General features: G+C 38.1%; 1 protein-coding gene across 1 annotated transcript in view; it reads right to left on the reverse strand.

The window, feature by feature from the left end:
* The window catches only part of LOC115216443 (GATOR complex protein WDR24), a 36355-nt gene extending 20244 nt beyond the window's left edge, over positions 1 to 16111 (reverse strand). The window contains exons 1-9 of the mRNA XM_029785782.2: positions 15886 to 16111; positions 12925 to 13029; positions 10446 to 10562; positions 7240 to 7317; positions 6487 to 6593; positions 6116 to 6241; positions 4929 to 5060; positions 2621 to 2819; positions 1645 to 1869 (exon numbers count right to left, since the gene is read on the reverse strand). Of these exons, the coding sequence (XP_029641642.1) occupies positions 1645 to 1869; positions 2621 to 2819; positions 4929 to 5060; positions 6116 to 6241; positions 6487 to 6593; positions 7240 to 7317; positions 10446 to 10562; positions 12925 to 13029; positions 15886 to 15934 (1138 nt within the window). The 5' untranslated portion in view covers positions 15935 to 16111. The remainder of the gene's footprint in view (positions 1 to 1644; positions 1870 to 2620; positions 2820 to 4928; positions 5061 to 6115; positions 6242 to 6486; positions 6594 to 7239; positions 7318 to 10445; positions 10563 to 12924; positions 13030 to 15885) is intronic.
* Positions 16112 to 16988: the final 877 nt, after the last annotated feature.

Raw genomic sequence — 16988 nt, forward strand, 5'->3', positions numbered from 1 at the left:
ACACTTGCCCAAGATGCCACGCAGTGGGACTGAACCCGGAAACATGTGGTTGGTAATCAAACTACTTACCACACAGCCACTCCTGCGCCTGATATGTATCATCATCCTCATCATCATCTAACGTCTGTCTTCCATGCTGGCATGGGTTGGACGTTTTGACAGGAGCCAGCCAGATAGAAGACTATGCCAGGCTGCTGTGCCCGCTTTGGTAGCGTTTTTATGGCTGGATGGCCTTCCTAACACCACCCTGTAGAGTGGACCGAGTGCTTTCGTTTGTTCCTTCTTGAGCCATGCCTGGCTCATAAGGGCCGGCTTCCCGGTCTCCGTGATGTATAGGTTCCCCACCTGGACAGGACGCCGGTCCATCACATGTGAGCTGCAAGTTGCAGGAGGAAAGATTGAGAGAAAGTTGTGGCGAAAGAGTCAGCAGAAGTTTCGCCATTACCTTCTGCCGGAGTTGCGTTGAGCTTAGGTGTTTTGCTCATAAACACACACATTGCCCGGTCTGGGATTCAAACCCACGATCCCTCGACCACGAGTCTGCTGCTCTAACCACTAGGCCATGTACCTCCACACACACTGAGTGCTTTTACATGGCACCAGCACAGGTGAGGTCAGTTTTGGCATAGTTTTTATAGCTGGATGCCCTTCCAAATGCCAACCATTTCACAGTGTGAACTGGATGCCTTTTACATAGCACCAGCACAACCTGCAAGACAAGGAATTTTGAGAGGGGACAGGGCAATAGAGGAGGTGATCTTGGGTCAGATGATGAAAGATATTAGAGTGTGACCGAGAGACAGAGATGTAGAAACAGGTGTCTTGTTATAGAGGAGGTATATGGTTACCCAGCCAAGAGAAAGGGGAGAGAAACAGGTGTGCACTTTATCACCCTCTAACCCTTCATTCTTACATGAGTTCCCCTCCTCAAATGCCCCTGCCCCTCTCATAATTCCTTGTCTTGTGAGTTACTTGGTGACCCTGCCAGTGTTGGTACAACTAACCTTGCCTGTGCTTAGTGCCACGTAAAAAGCACCGACTCCAGTCTGCAAAGTGGTTGGTGTTAGGATTCTCTTTTTATAAGAATCATTAACTAATAAACAATTTCAGCAGTGATAACTAATTAGCTATAATTCATTGTGGATTGATAAAAACACTATCAATAACTTAATATGGCTGTTAGACTCTTATCTACAAAACTGATTTTATGGTTTGTTACAATGGATTTCCGTGCCAGTGGCACATAAAAGGCACCATTCGAGCGTGATCGTTACCAGCGTCGCCTTACTGGCACCTGTGCCGGTGGCATGTGTAAAAAGATTCGAGCGAGGTCATTGCCAGTACCGCCTGACTGGCCCCTGTGCCGGTGGCATGTAAAAGCACCTACTACACTCTCGGAGTGGTTGGCATTAGGAAGGGCATCCAGCTGTAGAAACTCTGCCAGATCAAGACTGGAGCCTGGTGCAGCCGTCTGGTTCGCCAGCCCTCAGTCAAAATCGTCCAGCCCATGCTAGCATTGGAAAGCGGACGTTAAACGATGATGATCTCTGCTCTACGTCAGTTTGATAATTACTCGTTTTCGACTAAACAAAACTGGAGACACCTATCTCAGGAAACTTTAAAAAGAACTAATAGAATACTTACAGTAGAACTGATTGGTAGGTTCGTGTATTTCCGACATTTGATCTCGATATGGTTTCAACAAATGTTCACACACAGCCTGAGCTACATCACCGTTTTTACTTATGTTCACTCCAACACGATTAATGTGTTCAAGTGGGCGTTGAGCCTCTTTAAAAATATTTTGGCACAAATAGCCATCACGACCACAGCTGAGGAGGATGTTGGGACTGTTTCTCCACTGAATACCTGAAATCAAATGACGACAAGAGTAAGTTCAATATTCATAATAAAACTATTAAAAAAAAATACATTTGTGAGCAACTGTATTTTTATACACAGTTTTTATACAAAATGTCTGAAAGTGTTGTTTTTTTTAAAATCTATTCTTAAGATATAACTTTAAAATTACACTGTTCTTAAATTTCTTTATTAGAAACACATACACCAAGAGAATACCCTCCATCAGGCATTTGCCATATTCTGAACACCTTACTTCCCTGGGCATGGATACACTGGAACTCCGACGTCTGACAGCTGACTTGGCGGACACCCATAAAATTATTAACCATCTTAGCAACAATAACTCTGAGCACCTTTTCAAACTCCACCTGTCTAACACCCGTGGACATGTTTACAAAGTCAGCTCCCATGACTTTCGGAAACATTTTTTCAAGTTAAGTGTTGCTGAAGTATGGAACAAACTGCCGGCATCAGTTGTTAGGTGTTGGAGCACTGCATCCTTCAAAACTTCCATGCTTCCTGAGATTCGCCAACACTACTACACCTGATTTTCTCCCCTCCATACACACACACAAGCATGTATCTGACTCATACACTGTTCGCTTTCCAGACATTTGTACATTACTGCATATGCTTTATATGCACTTTTGACAAGTTGTGGCGCACCTGAGCAGTGTATACAATAATTTCATTTATAAATACATTATTTATAAAAAATGAAATGAAAATAATAGTGAAAATGTATTGATCTACATACCAGAAGCCACATCTTTGTGTCTGTTAAAGGCAGCCAGGGGAATGTACGGTCGACGAATGTCCCAAATATTGACAGCAAAATCCACAAGGAGGGAACTGCTAGCTATAAGATATTTGTAGTCAGGTCGCCACTTACACCTAGCTACTGAGGCCATGGTATGTACAACGTGAACGAGTTTCTTTGTAGGCATATCCCACACCTGATTTGGAAAACAAACACATAAATATATATATCAGACAAAAAACATCTCATAAAACAAATTTAAAAACTTTTATTGAAAGATGTTCTTTCCTTATCATCAAAAAGGTTGCATGGATATCTGCAACTCCAATACATCTCAACACCACATTCATAGCCACAACTTTTATCTTTGAGCTATCTGCTCTAATTTTTTCAACTACAATTATATAATGAAATGTTTAAAGATGTTCACAACAATACTTACTGTCTAATATATTCTGCAAATGGGTTCAGATGTTCTCTCTATAATAGATATTTTCTCTATAGAGTAACAATTCTAACTTTATGTCATAAATATTTGGCTCCAGGTTGCTCTCAAGATAAGGAATAACAATGGTTCATATTGCCACTGTACAAAACAACGGACTATGTGTACTGAAGTAACATAAATGAGACTGAGTCTTGGTGACTTTTAATACAATTGAGAGGTAGACTTTTAAAACACTACTAGCACTATGACCCGGCGTTGCCAGATCATAGTGCTAGTGCATGCATATACAGCTGTGTGCGTGCGCACATACATGCAACTACTGTCCAAATCTCCAACCAATCACATACAGCCAGCTGGCATTCAATTGGCGTATCAAGTTTCGGGCATTTAGATTGGGTTTTGGATAGAAAAGTCACTTCTATTGATATTTTAATGGTTTTGCAGGGTGACTGTGGAAATGTAAAGATGTGCATGACCACCCTTAGATGGTTTTGAATGACCATAGAAAGTGCGAGCCCTCTAACTGAAAAATTGTGGATTTGTATAAAGGACACACACACACACATTTTGCCATTTATATATAGAGATATACAAGGGATGACAACAGTGTAGAATCTCTCTCATTGCAAGGCCTTCAATACAATTTCTTTTGTGATGCAGTGATGTTACTTGAATAACATATATTTACCTGGTGCTGACATACAGCACCAGGTAAATGCATGCAGGTAGAATATCTAATTATCTTGCTACAAGAGAAAACATCACTGAAGAAGTTAACCAGAAGTACTCTGAGATTTTAAGTGGTGGGGTTTTTCAGGTCAATAAATAATCTGCTCAGAAAGTGAAAAATAAATGCAATATTTGATACATGAAAGCAAGGCAGAGAAAAGTCGACCTGAATACTGAACCAACTAACATTTACTTACAAGTTCTTATTTACCTTGAATTGGGTCTTCAACTGAAGATCAATATGTCCAACTTCAAATTGCCATGCTGCTCACCATGACTCTGGCTCCGGGAATTTTCATCAGTGAGGTTAACTCCTCTTTATACACACTACTGAAAGGCCATTAACTTGTACAGGTTCCCCCACCCTTTGACAAGATGAAAAACTAACTATGAAGTGCCAGAACTCCATATTAATTTTCAAGTAGTTGAAGTGACTTAATGAACCACCAGTTCCATCAACTGGAAATAATTCACTAATTGCATTGAATGTTAACTGAAGAGGGTCTTCTGTCCACACTGTCTTGTAGTTTCACCAAATGAAGATCATATCATCATCATCATTGTTTAACGTCCGTTTTCCATGCTAGCATGGATTGGACAGTTCAACCGAGGTCTGGAAAGCCAGGAGGCTGCACCAGGCTCCAGTCTGATCTGGCAGTGTTTCTAGAGCTGGATGCCCTTCCTAACTCCAACCACTGAGTGTAGTGGGTGCTTTTTACGTGCCACCGGCACAGGTGCCAGGGGAGGCTGGCAACGGCCACGATCAGTTGGTGCTTTTTACGTGCCACCGGCACGGAAGCCAGTCAAGGCAGCGCTGGCATCGGCCACGTTCGGATGGTGCTTTTTACGTGCCACCGGTACAGGGATCACAACTACAATTCCCATTTGATTTTTTGATGTTGATGTACTTGACTCGTCAAATGAAAATCTGAAGATCAATATTCCCAACTTCATACCCTCCATACTGCTCCCCATAACTTCACTATGACTGACTCTGGGATTTTTCAGCATTGAGGTTAATCCCTCTTTATACACACTGCTGAAAGTTGACTCATACAAGTTCCTCCACCCTTTGACAGGATGAAAAACCAACATTTAAAGCATACAATATCAGACAACATTACTTACTTTTATAGCTCTATCTCTTCCACCGGTGGCAAGCCAGTTTTTGTCCATAGGGTTCCAGTCCAGTGTGAACACTGGTCCTGTATGAGCTGTTATCTCTCTATCAGGACGATCTGGACGTCGAATATCCCATTCCTATTTGTTTGAAAGAAAAAAAAGAAAAACTGTAATGCTTCCGTTACCAAATTTCTGCTGAAATACTGAAATACATTGTCTTTGCTTCATTTAAGTTTGAAAATAATGGAGAATTTAGCAAGACAACTTTGTCACAATTAGGCTGCAGTTTGGAACATAAATTAACATAATCTTTTGATGGACACTTTTAACAAAAGTTCACTTCAAAACAAGAAATTTGTATCAAAGGACAAGAGGGTGGTCTCAGTGAGGTTGGTAACAAAAATGTTGAGCAACAGATCCAGTGGTCAGGAATTAAAGATCAAAATTTAGTCAAGTTTAGAAATAGACAAGAATGTCAACTGAAGATAATTGCAGACAATTGAATGAAATGCTGTCAATGTGAGACGACAGACATCTAAGATAAGGGAAAACAGTCAGCAAACAAATCATCATCATCGTTTAACGTCCGCTTTCCATGCTAGCATGGGTTGGACGATTTTGACAGAGGGCTGGTGAACCAGATGGCTGCACCAGGCTTCAATCTTGATCTGGCAGAGTTTCTACAGCTGGATGCCCTTCCTAACGCCAACCACTCTGAGAGTGTAGTGGGTGCTTTTTTACATGCCACCGGCACAGGGGCCAGTCAAGTGGTACTGGCGACGACCTCGCTTGAATCTTTTTACACATGTCACCGGCACAGGTGCCAGTAAGGCGACGTTGGTAACGATCACGCTCGAATGGTGCCCTTTTACGTGCCACTGGCACGGAGGCCAGATGGCCGCTCTCAGTATAAATAACTCATTTTAAAAATACAATATTGTTATTATTGCCACTGCTGCCATCATCATCATTTAGCATCTATTTTCTATGCTGGTACAGAGTGAATGGTTTGAGAGAATCTGATGAGTGGTGGGTGGGAGTGTTGTGCTTAATGTCTGCTTCAAGCATGATTTCCATGGACTATAATAGACTAGTTAGTAACCTATTCTATTGGAAAAGTAAATTTCTCAACTGTTTGCAATAATCAAGAATCAAAGCAAAGTGTAAGAAAAAAAAACAAAACTTTTAATGACCTGAACAATGCCATTTTCCAATCCGGCAGCAAAGCGGAAATATCCCGAACTCTGTGGACAAAACTGAACATCACGAACACTTTCTTTGGCTGAAAATGTTGTGCTCACATCTTTCCGTCTGATGTCCTATAAAGATAATAAAAATCCTTGGTATAGATAAAGCAGAAATATATAATCAGAGATGAAATTCAGTTGAATGAAGGAAAAAGGTTCTGAAATGATTATTGCATGGAGAAGGCCTCTAAAATAATTATAGAAAATTATTGAATTTACATGGATGTAATTTTATAATCAATTATCATATTACATGCATTTTCAATGGTGTGTGAAATGATTCGGATAAACAGGTGAAGAAGCGGTAATGGCCTTACGAATATTTTCATATCTCCATCTTGAGAACCACTGAGGAGAAGGGAAGGTTCTTTGTTATGAAAAGTAACTCTGTGAACAGTTCTCTTGTGTGACATATAAACATGATCTGTAAGGAGAACGATTAATCGTGGTGAATGTATACAACATAAAACTCTTTTGAAAATATTAATGTATTTTATTAAAAGAATATATAGAAATTTATTTGTTACTAGCAGTATCGCCTGGCGTTGCCCAGGTTCATTTCGACACTTTAGAATTAGAATTTTTGAAAAGTAAAAACTTTGCATTATATAGCTTGTCATTCTCTTTAAGTGAACATTTTTCTGGTTGAAATACACCGAAAAATGGCGACACAGCAGTCAAAAAAAATCACAAAAAATAAGGATTTTCATAGAAAAAAAGCACTTTTGTGATGTAAATAATTTTTGGTGTTAACATGGTCCGATTTTAATTTTTTCTTTTACGGAATGAAGAGCAAGCCTTCTTCTATCATACTCTCAATTTTGGTCAACTTGCGCCGCAAGTGTACTTGGGGGAGATAGTGTTAGTTGAAGGCTACCAAACCTGCCATACATGGACAACTTCAGCTTTATATATATAGATTAATTAATTATAAAGAGATAAAAAGCTGATTGATGTTGTTTCCAACTGATTTTTACTGCATGAAATATTTTTAGTGATGCTTTAGTCTTAAGATTATTAACTTTTGTAAGAAAGTAAGATAAGAAAATAAGGAAAAAGTCAACACTTACAGAGCTTAGAACGGGAGGATTTCTGTAAATCCCAAACTACAACAGAACTATTGGTTGCCGCGGAAGCTATCTTGTTTTCTGAGAAAAGAGAATATATTGATCAATTCTTGTATTACCAAGAAACAGACTGGGAAAAACCTAATATTTATTTCTTTACTACCCACAAGGGGGCTAAACAAGGACAAACGATTAAATCGATTATATCGACCCCAGTGTGCAACTGGTACTTATTTAATAGACCCTGAGAGGATGAAAGGCAAAGTCGACCTCGGCGGAATTTGAACTCAGAATGTAACAGTAGACGAGATATGGCTACGCATTTCGCTCGGCGTGCTAACGTTTCTGTCAGCTCGCCGCCTTAAGAATATTCTTATACAGTTCAACTATTTTCTGTTAGTTTCTATTAATTAGAAGCATACATAATCAAAAATTGCAGCTGTTTTAATTCCTTTATAGTTGTAGGATTTCAACTGAATTTGTTTCATTTTGTAAAAATATTTGAAACACTTTGTTTTTAGAGGTTAAAATAAGAAACAAAAGGCCAGAACAGAACTGGTTTATTGGTGTAGGAGGGGAGCTATGATTGCAAAAATTATACTTTAAAACAATTGCATAGTTACTTGCTTTTGACTTGCTTGTGTTACACTGAGAAAAGCTGCAAACATACAAAGAATTGTTTGAGTTCTAATCCAATATTTTCAATGAAATTTCAATTTGAACATCCACAAAGGGAAATCATCATCATCATCATCATCGTTTAGCGTCCGCTTTCCATGCTAGCATGGGTTGGACGGTACAACAGGGATCTGGGAAGCCAGAAGGCTGCACCAGGCTCTAGTCTTATCTGGCAGTGTTTCTACAGCTGGATGCCCTTCCTAATGCCAACCACTCCGTGAGTGTAATGGGTGCTTTTTACGTGCCAGGCGAGGCTAGCATTGGCTACGGTCAGATTGGTGCATTTTACGTGCCACCGGCACGGAAGCCAGTCGAGGCAGCACTGGCATTGGCCACGATTCGGATGGTGCTTTTTACGTGCCACCGGCATCGGCCATGAACAAAAATCTGAATCCAAGAAACATTGGTGTTCTTTGAATACAACATACTGCTTAAATCTGTAATAATGGTTTCAAATTTTGGTATAAGGCGAGCAAGCTCAGAGGAGGGGAGTAAGTCGATTATATCAACACCAGTGTTCAACTGGTGCTTATTTTATCAACCTCAAGAGGAACAAAAGGCATAGTTGACCTCGGGTGACATTTAAAGACAGAATGTAAGGATGAACGAAATGCAGCTAAGAATTTTCCCCAGCATGCTGACAATTCTGCCAACCCATTGCCTTGCTTAAATTTGTAATAATGGAGAAGGCCTTCAAGACTAAATTTCAAGAAGGAAAGGTGAAGGTATTTGGATGTTGATCAAATAATCCAACCATTTCAATTCAAAGGCTGTGTATAAATGTAAGAATTAAACTGTTCAAGAGAAATAACTTTAAGAGATATAAGAAAATAAAGAATGCTACAACTCTGCACTTGTAAATCCAGAACAATGATAAACGAGTATGCAAAGTTCGTGTTGTGTTGCCTATATAAAACGCCATACATTTGTTGCATTCTATTTGGTATATTACAATCAATGCTCATTAACTGTCCTATTCACAATAGTTATGTGCAAGTGGACAAATGTAGTATATCGAATAGAATGCAACAAATGTAAGGCGTTTTATATAGGCAGCACAACTCAAACTTTGCATCTCACATTAAAGAACACCTTGACACGCGCATTGATAAACACATTGATAAATGTAAAAATACCAACAAACAAATTAAAGTTACTATTGAAGCCAATGATAGAAATCTTGGAGGCTTAAGAATTAAGGAAGCTTTGATTATCTATAAATTAAACCCACAAATAAATAATAGATTGGAGCTAGGCATGCAATACATAACATGACATACACAGAGGAACATTTGTTACACATTAGAAAAGAGGTGATGAAAATTGATTTGTGGAGCGATAAGTTAATAATTGACGTCACTAACAAAAACTAAGAAGAGAAACGCTTGAAAATTCAAATATAATCATTGAATTATTTTATCTCTGACAAAAAACATCTAACCAAGGACAGTTCCTTTTTAACCCTGAAGAAAGAGCTTGATGTCCCGAAATATTGGATACATATAAGACCAAAGATTACCAGGTAACTTACTTTTTAAAATCTATTTGCATTGTTTGCCTTTTTACATTTTTTAACATTATATATACACACACATACACGTGTCTATATTTCTTGTTGTTTGTATTCGTAATTGTGTACCAAGTTCTTCGGTTTTTTTTTTGTTTTTTTGCCATATACATTCACTAGCTTTCTTACAAAGAGGTGTAATGCTCTTAGCTTAGACTTTGGGAGGGGGGGGGGCAACCAGATCGAACCATCTCATGTGTAACTGCCCGAAATGGTCGACTTCTGGGACTTGACTGATGAAAGAAAGCCGAGAATGACCCATTTATTTTTACCTGTCCTAATTGTAGTTTCTCTTGCCCACTTTTGTATCACCTATCTGTCCAAATGTTTTAATGCTTTCTATTGCCGTTTTGTTCCATTTTCATATTTACATATATATGCATATATCCATGTGTGCTTCCCTTTCTCTCTCACATATACTCACAGACGTGCGTACACAGGAAAAGTTAAGAATTATCAACAAAAACAAAGCTGATAAGTACACACAGGGGTTGCAAATTAAGTTTAATTGCCAATAAACACCAGCTTGGATGACACTTTACTCAACCAAGTAAAATATGTAAAATATGGCCCAGACCGTGATTACCAGCATATATGTCAGACTTCAAAAAGTAGTTAACCATTTAATGGTTTTAGTAAATTTATACAAAAAAAGCATGCATTATATCGTCCAACATAAATAGCAGTCAACTTCCTTATATTTAAGCCCATTAAATGAATCAACTTCCGGTACAAATGTTTACATTTTGTACGTCTTTTGTCAACAAAAATTTTTAAATTCTAAAAAAATTCTGAAAACAATCCACTCGTGTAAATTACGCATCCCCTAAAGTTTGTTTTTATTTTTGCGAAAAAAGTACGTAAATTACATGATTTTTTCCAGTAATCAATATTAGTTGTCACTGACTGATTGTGTTTTAGCAATATTTGAAGTTTCTGAGCAAAACAGTTGCAAAATACTTGCCTTCATTATGATTCCAGGTAACGTCTGCAGCACTGTAGTTTAAGGTGATGTTCTTACCAACTCGAAAGTTGGCCTTTTCTTCAAAATTCTCTTCTCCAATTGAAAATATTTTGAATACTTCAATTTAAAGAAAAAAAATTACAAAATAAAATGAATAGACATTAAAAGACAGAAACTATAAGTAAATTAACTTCTTTATGAAATGAAAGTTTTCAATAAAAGATTTTCTTAATCAAGTCAGTCATCATCATCGTTTAACGTCCATTTTCTATGTTGGCATGGGTTGGATTGTTTGACTGGGGACTAGCAAGCTAGAAGGCCTCACCAGGCTTCAATCTGATCTGGCAATGTTTCTACAGCTGGACGCCCTTCCTAACGCCAACCATGCCAAGAGGGTAGTGGGTGCTTTTTATGTGCCACTGGCACAGGAGCCAGTAGGTGGCACTGGCATCGGTCATGTTTGGATGATGCTTTTTATGTGCTACCGGCACAGGAGCCAGTTGGGGTGGTGGAGGACATCAACCACGTTTGGATGGTGCTTTTTACATGTCACCGGCACAGGGAACCAATCAGGTGGCACTGGCAACAACCAACGCATGAATGGTGCTTATTGCTTTCCACTAGTATGGGAGCCAGTCAGGCAGCACTGGCATCGGCCACAACTAGAATTTTCATTTGATTGTGATTTGATTTTTGATTTTGATTTTACTAGAGTCAGTAGGTCTCCTCAAGCACATCGTGCCACCCGACAATTCAAAGGTAGTTTTTAAATGGGCTGGTTATGCAACACTGGTATAGACTACGGCTGTGATCTCACTTTACTTACCGGGTCTTCTTAATCACAGCATATCTCCAGAGGTCTCGGTCTTTCGTCATTGCCTCGGTGAGGCCCAACGTTCGAAAGTCATGCTTCACCACCTCAACCCATGTCTTCCTGGGTCCCCCTCTTTCACAGGTTCCTTCCACTGTTAGGGAGTGACACTTCTTCACACAGCTCTCCTCATCCATATGCAGCACATGACCATACCAGCGCAGTTATCTCTCTTGCATGCCACATCTGATGCTTCTTATGTCCAACATTTCTCTCAGAGTGCTTACACTGCTGTGTGTGCACACTGACATTACACATCCAGCAGATCATGCTAGCTTCCTTTCTTTCGAGCCTATGCATATCCTCTGCAGTCCCAGCCTATGTTTCACTGCCATGAAGCATGGCAGTTTGCACTCATGCATTGTACAATCTACCTTTCACTCTGAGCGAGAGACCCTTTGTCATCAGTAGAGGCAGGAGCTTTCTGAACTTTGCCCAGGCTATTCTCATGGCAATGCTCTCTGAGCATCCACCCCAACTACAGACTTGGTCACCAAGGTAGCAGAAGCTATCAACTACTTCTAGTTTCTCCCCCTGGCATGTGATGGAATCCATTTTCTGAGCATCTCTAGTGTTTATTGCCCCTGTGCATCTGTGGCACACAAAAGCTATCTTCAGTGTGGTTAAGAAATTTGTTTACAAACTCCGTGATTTCAAGTTCAGTCTATTGTATAGTATTTTGGGCAAATGTCTTCTTCAGGATCAACCAAAGCTGTGCAGGTGGACAGTAGACAAAATCTGAAAGAAGCTTGTCGCGCGCGCGCGTGTGTGTCCGTCCTTGTCTTCCCATTGTGTAACAGTTGTGAAATGAGTGTCACTGTCATACAAGTGCTGTCCTCCATTTACAATATTCCATGAAAACATGCCCAACCATTGGGAAATATTAACTTATTTTGAAACAGGTAAGAGTTGGTGATTGGAAGGACATCTAGTTGCAAAAAAATCTGCCCCAACACATTCTATCTGACCCATGTAAGCATGAACAAGCAGATGCTAAAAGGATAATAGTGATGACTGATCGATCAGGACAGATTTCTTTCAGTTTTCATCTATGAAATCCACTCTCAAGGCTTTGATCAGCCCAAAATTACAGAAGATACTTGCCCAAGATGCTGTACTGTGGGATTAAGCTATGTGTGGGGAATGAAATTCTTAACCATATAGACATGCCTTCACCTATAACCAACAAACCAATTCTTATTTAATAGTATTCATCATCATCATCGTTTAATGTCTGCTTTCCATGCTAGCATGGGTTGGACGATCTTGACTGAGGACCGGCGAACCAGATGGCTGCACCAGGCTTCAATTTTGATCTGGCAGAGTTTCTACAGCTGGATGCCCTTCCTAATGCCAACCACTCTGAGAGTGTAGTGGGTGCTTTTACTTGTCACCGGCACAGGGGCCTGTCAGGCGGTACTGGCAACGACCTCGCTCGAATCTTTTACACATGCCACCGGCGCAGGTGCCAGTAAGGCGATGCTGGTAACGATCACGCCATTCCACTGTACAAAAGCTGAAGTGTGAGCTTAATTGAAAAACATGTGAAATATTTGTAATACAATGAGAATATCATCCTCCAAATAGAAATGAAAGAATTTTTCCTACCTTGACGTCCTGCAATAACAACCTGATTAGCATCTTTATTAAGGGCTATGGCATTAATTTGTTCTTGAACACAATGTTGGATGGATATGGCAGAATGCTCTCTCACTGAAATAAAAAGATTAAAATTACACATTCCATTAACATTAGATTTGTTTCTTTGAATATCATTTTGTAAGACACTGTACTTTTGATTTTTGACACTGCATACATGACTTGACCCATGAACGAATATCTTTATTCATACCAGGCCAAACAAAACGACTTGATATCAACTTTAATGAAGCTTCTATACCTGAATGAGATAAATTATGTAAGCTAGAAAAAACATTTTTTCTATGCTTTTCAGGCACAAATGGTCTCGAAAAACCTGTAGAAATATCACACCAAATATGTGAATTACACGAATGGATCAGCAACATTTTAAATTTTAAAGAAGTTGAATTGGAATTTTTATACTAAGAAAATTCTTTATCTGCAACTTGATAGTTGAATTATTAACAAATATTTAAAAGTTGAAACAAGAAGAACGCTGAAGAAGAAACTTTAGGAAAGAAAATTTTAGCTGCACTTTCTAGCAATATAAAAATATTTTGAGCTGTTGAAAGCTTAATAACATAACGAAAAAAAAAAGGCACTGTCATGCTTTTAGTTGTCAGAAGTGAAAGTAGTCAACTTCGTGTATTTCCGTCGTCAGGTTTATACCTTCGTTAATTTACGTACCACCACGCTGTTAGGTTTATAAAACAATTGAAGTTCAGTTTAAAGTTTATAAATAAATACATTTCATTCCATGTTCTGTTTGAACTTTATAAATAAATATATTCTTGCAGTGTGTGTATATGTCTGACTAATGTGTGTGTGTGTCTATATTTATTGTATGTGTGTATAAGTAGTTATATACTTATATTATCCATTATAATGGATAATATAAGTATATAACTACTTATACACACATACAATAAATATATTTGTCTGTTGAAATCCGTTTTAAGGCGGTCAATAGTTTAATTAAAGATGTGTCTGTCTATACATGTATGTATGTATATATATATATATATATATATATATATATATATATGTGTATACATATATATATATATATGTGTGTAATGTATACACATGTGTATATATATATATACATACATGTGTATACATATATATATGTGTGTAATGTATACACATGTGTGTATATATATATATATATATACATGTGTATACATATATATATGTGTGTAATGTATACACATGTATATATATATATTATATATATATATATATATACACATGTATAGACACATCTTTAATTAAACTATTGACCGCCTTAAAACGGATTTCAACAGACAAATATTACTATAATGGATAATATGTAGCAATAGCCATTTTAGCCATTTTGAAATGTGGCGCGAATTGGCAAAATGACGAAGAAACATCATTTTCGTCTTTTTTCTATTGTTTCATCTTTTGGAGCCCATCGGTAAATGTTTGTGCCATGTCCAAGTTAATCACAAATCTATTTTGATTTGTTGGTTAACGTATTAGAAAGAAGAAATTAGCCAAGGAATTTAAAGTCGTTTTTCTTCACGACTAAAGTATCTTTCTTATTGTAAATAAATATAAAATGTTATATTTATATAATAAAAACAATTAAAAAGAAATGTTTCTCTTCACGTTAATTTTTCAACTGAGTATAGATAAATATGCATTTCTGTAATCTTTGATTTATGTTTCTTATAGCGGTTCAAAGGACACGATTCAAATATTCAACATACATGGTATGTACATGCGTATATGTCTATATATGACGTTATAACTGCAGTTAGGGTTTTAGATATAATGATAACACTTGAGTATAAGTGAGGTTGAATCATTATATTCTTCCTTTCTCAGAGAAAAGCCTAAATAAATTGTCAAGAAGGCTGAGGGTGTCTTGGCATCACTCACCAAATCCTTTGTGAGCCGCTCTCCGGCTATCTATCTGCAGCTTTATATAGCTATGGTGTAACCTCACCTGGAATTTGCATCACCAGTCTGGAGCCCCTATCTTGCCCAGGATATTGTCTGGAAGCCGTTCAGCGATGTGCAACCAAGAGAATACCCTCCATCAGGCATTTGCCATATTCTGAACGCCTTACTTCCCTGGGCATGGACACATTGAAACTCCGACGTCTGGCAGCTGACTTGGCAGACACCCACAAAATTATTAACCATCTTACAAACAATAACACTGAGCACCTTTTCAAACTCCATCTGTCCAACACCCATGGACATGTTTACAAAGTCAGAAAACAGCGCAGCTCCCATGAGTTTTGGAAACATTTTTTCACGCTAAGAGTTGCTGAAGCGTGGAACAAACTGCCGGCATCAGTTGTTAGTTGTCGGAGCACTGGATTCCTTCAAAACTTCCATGCTTCCTGAGATTCGCCAACACTACACCTGATTTTCTCCCCTCCATACACACACAAGCATGTATCTGACTCATACATTGTTCACTTTCCAGACATTTCTACATTACTGCATGTACTTTATATGCACTTTCTGACAAGTTGTGGTGCACCTGAACACTGTATACAATAATTTCATTATTATTATAGCGGTTTAAAGGACACGATTAAAATCTTCAACATACATGGTATATACATGCGTATATGTCTATATATGACGTTATAACTGCAGTTAGGGTTAAAGATATAATGATAACACTTGAGTATAAGTGATGTTGAATCATTATATTCTTCCTTTCTCAGAGGAAAGCCTAAATGAATAATATAAGATAAGAGAAAGCTTCAGGTAGGAACATGGAAATAGGGAAACACCCCTTTGAAGCCAGGCATCGTTAGACATTTAGGTGAGGAGTAGAAACCCCCAAAGAATAGAGAATGACAAACTGTCGATGCTTGGCTGAAGTCTTTTAGAAGAGATTCTGGTAAACAGCAAAAGGTTAAATGGTTAAACAAGTTTCACCTTTCTCTGTCTCCATCTTTCGAAAGCTGCCAACAGTCTCCAAATCCATCCACCCGGAACAAATGTTCTTTCGTGAAGGTTAAGGATATTTCCTTTTGGTTGCTTTCTTTTGTGGCAGAGATTCGCAAAAGAGAAACAAAAATTCTTCCTTTTTTTCGATTCTAAACGAAAACAAGAATTGCTTTACACATGTGACCTTTTACCGGTGTGACGTTATTTATTTCCCCCTTCGATAAAAATACCGGGATACGATTTGGTCCGGGGAAAAGGAGATGAAATTTAATAATTAATAATGAAATTATTGTATACAGTGCTCAGGTGCACCACAGCAACCTCTGGGAAGGTCGGAATAAAACTAAAACTCAGACCATTTTTTTCCTTTGTCTCATAATTATCTTTTGTTAACTTTGAATATGGAAATACGACCTTAATTGTGTTGTTTACGATATAGTTACACCCCGCCCTGTTTATTTAAAAAATTATATGAAATTAAGGCGATATTTCGTCTCTATTAGACCTTTCCGTCGATTTCCGTAAAAAAATTTATTTTTTTTTTACATATGGGCTTGCGGGAACTTTTGAAGTAATATACATACATATACACATACACCGAGTAAAAAATTTCAGTTATCTCTTTCTTTCACACATTACTCTGTCTCTTCACACACACTAACAGAAGCACTTCACTTACACAACATACTGTCTGTCTCCCACACCCCATCAAACACACACACATGTACATCAATGCTTTCCATGCACGGTAACTTCAAAAGAACTTCCCTCGTCATAAAATGGTTTTCTCTTAGTCTCTTTCGCTCTCATTACTTCAAAAGTTCCCGCAAGCCCATATGTAAAAAAAAAAATTTTTTACGGAAATCGACGGAAAGGTCTACTAGAGACGAAAGATTGCCGAAATGAAAATTGTTTTGCAATTGTATTATATTTAATTTTATAAATTAAGACCCGAGTAACGTGCACAGAATTGATGAATAAAATTAAGGGGGACGTGAACTCCTAAATATATGTCAATCATTATATACGTTTTATACGCAGAAATTTCTGAAATATTTATTTTTGAAATGCAGATATACACAAAAAATAGC

The sequence above is a fragment of the Octopus sinensis genome, linkage group LG10 (genome assembly GCF_006345805.1).
Source record: "Octopus sinensis linkage group LG10, ASM634580v1, whole genome shotgun sequence".
NCBI classification, from domain to species: Eukaryota; Metazoa; Mollusca; class Cephalopoda; order Octopoda; family Octopodidae; genus Octopus; species Octopus sinensis.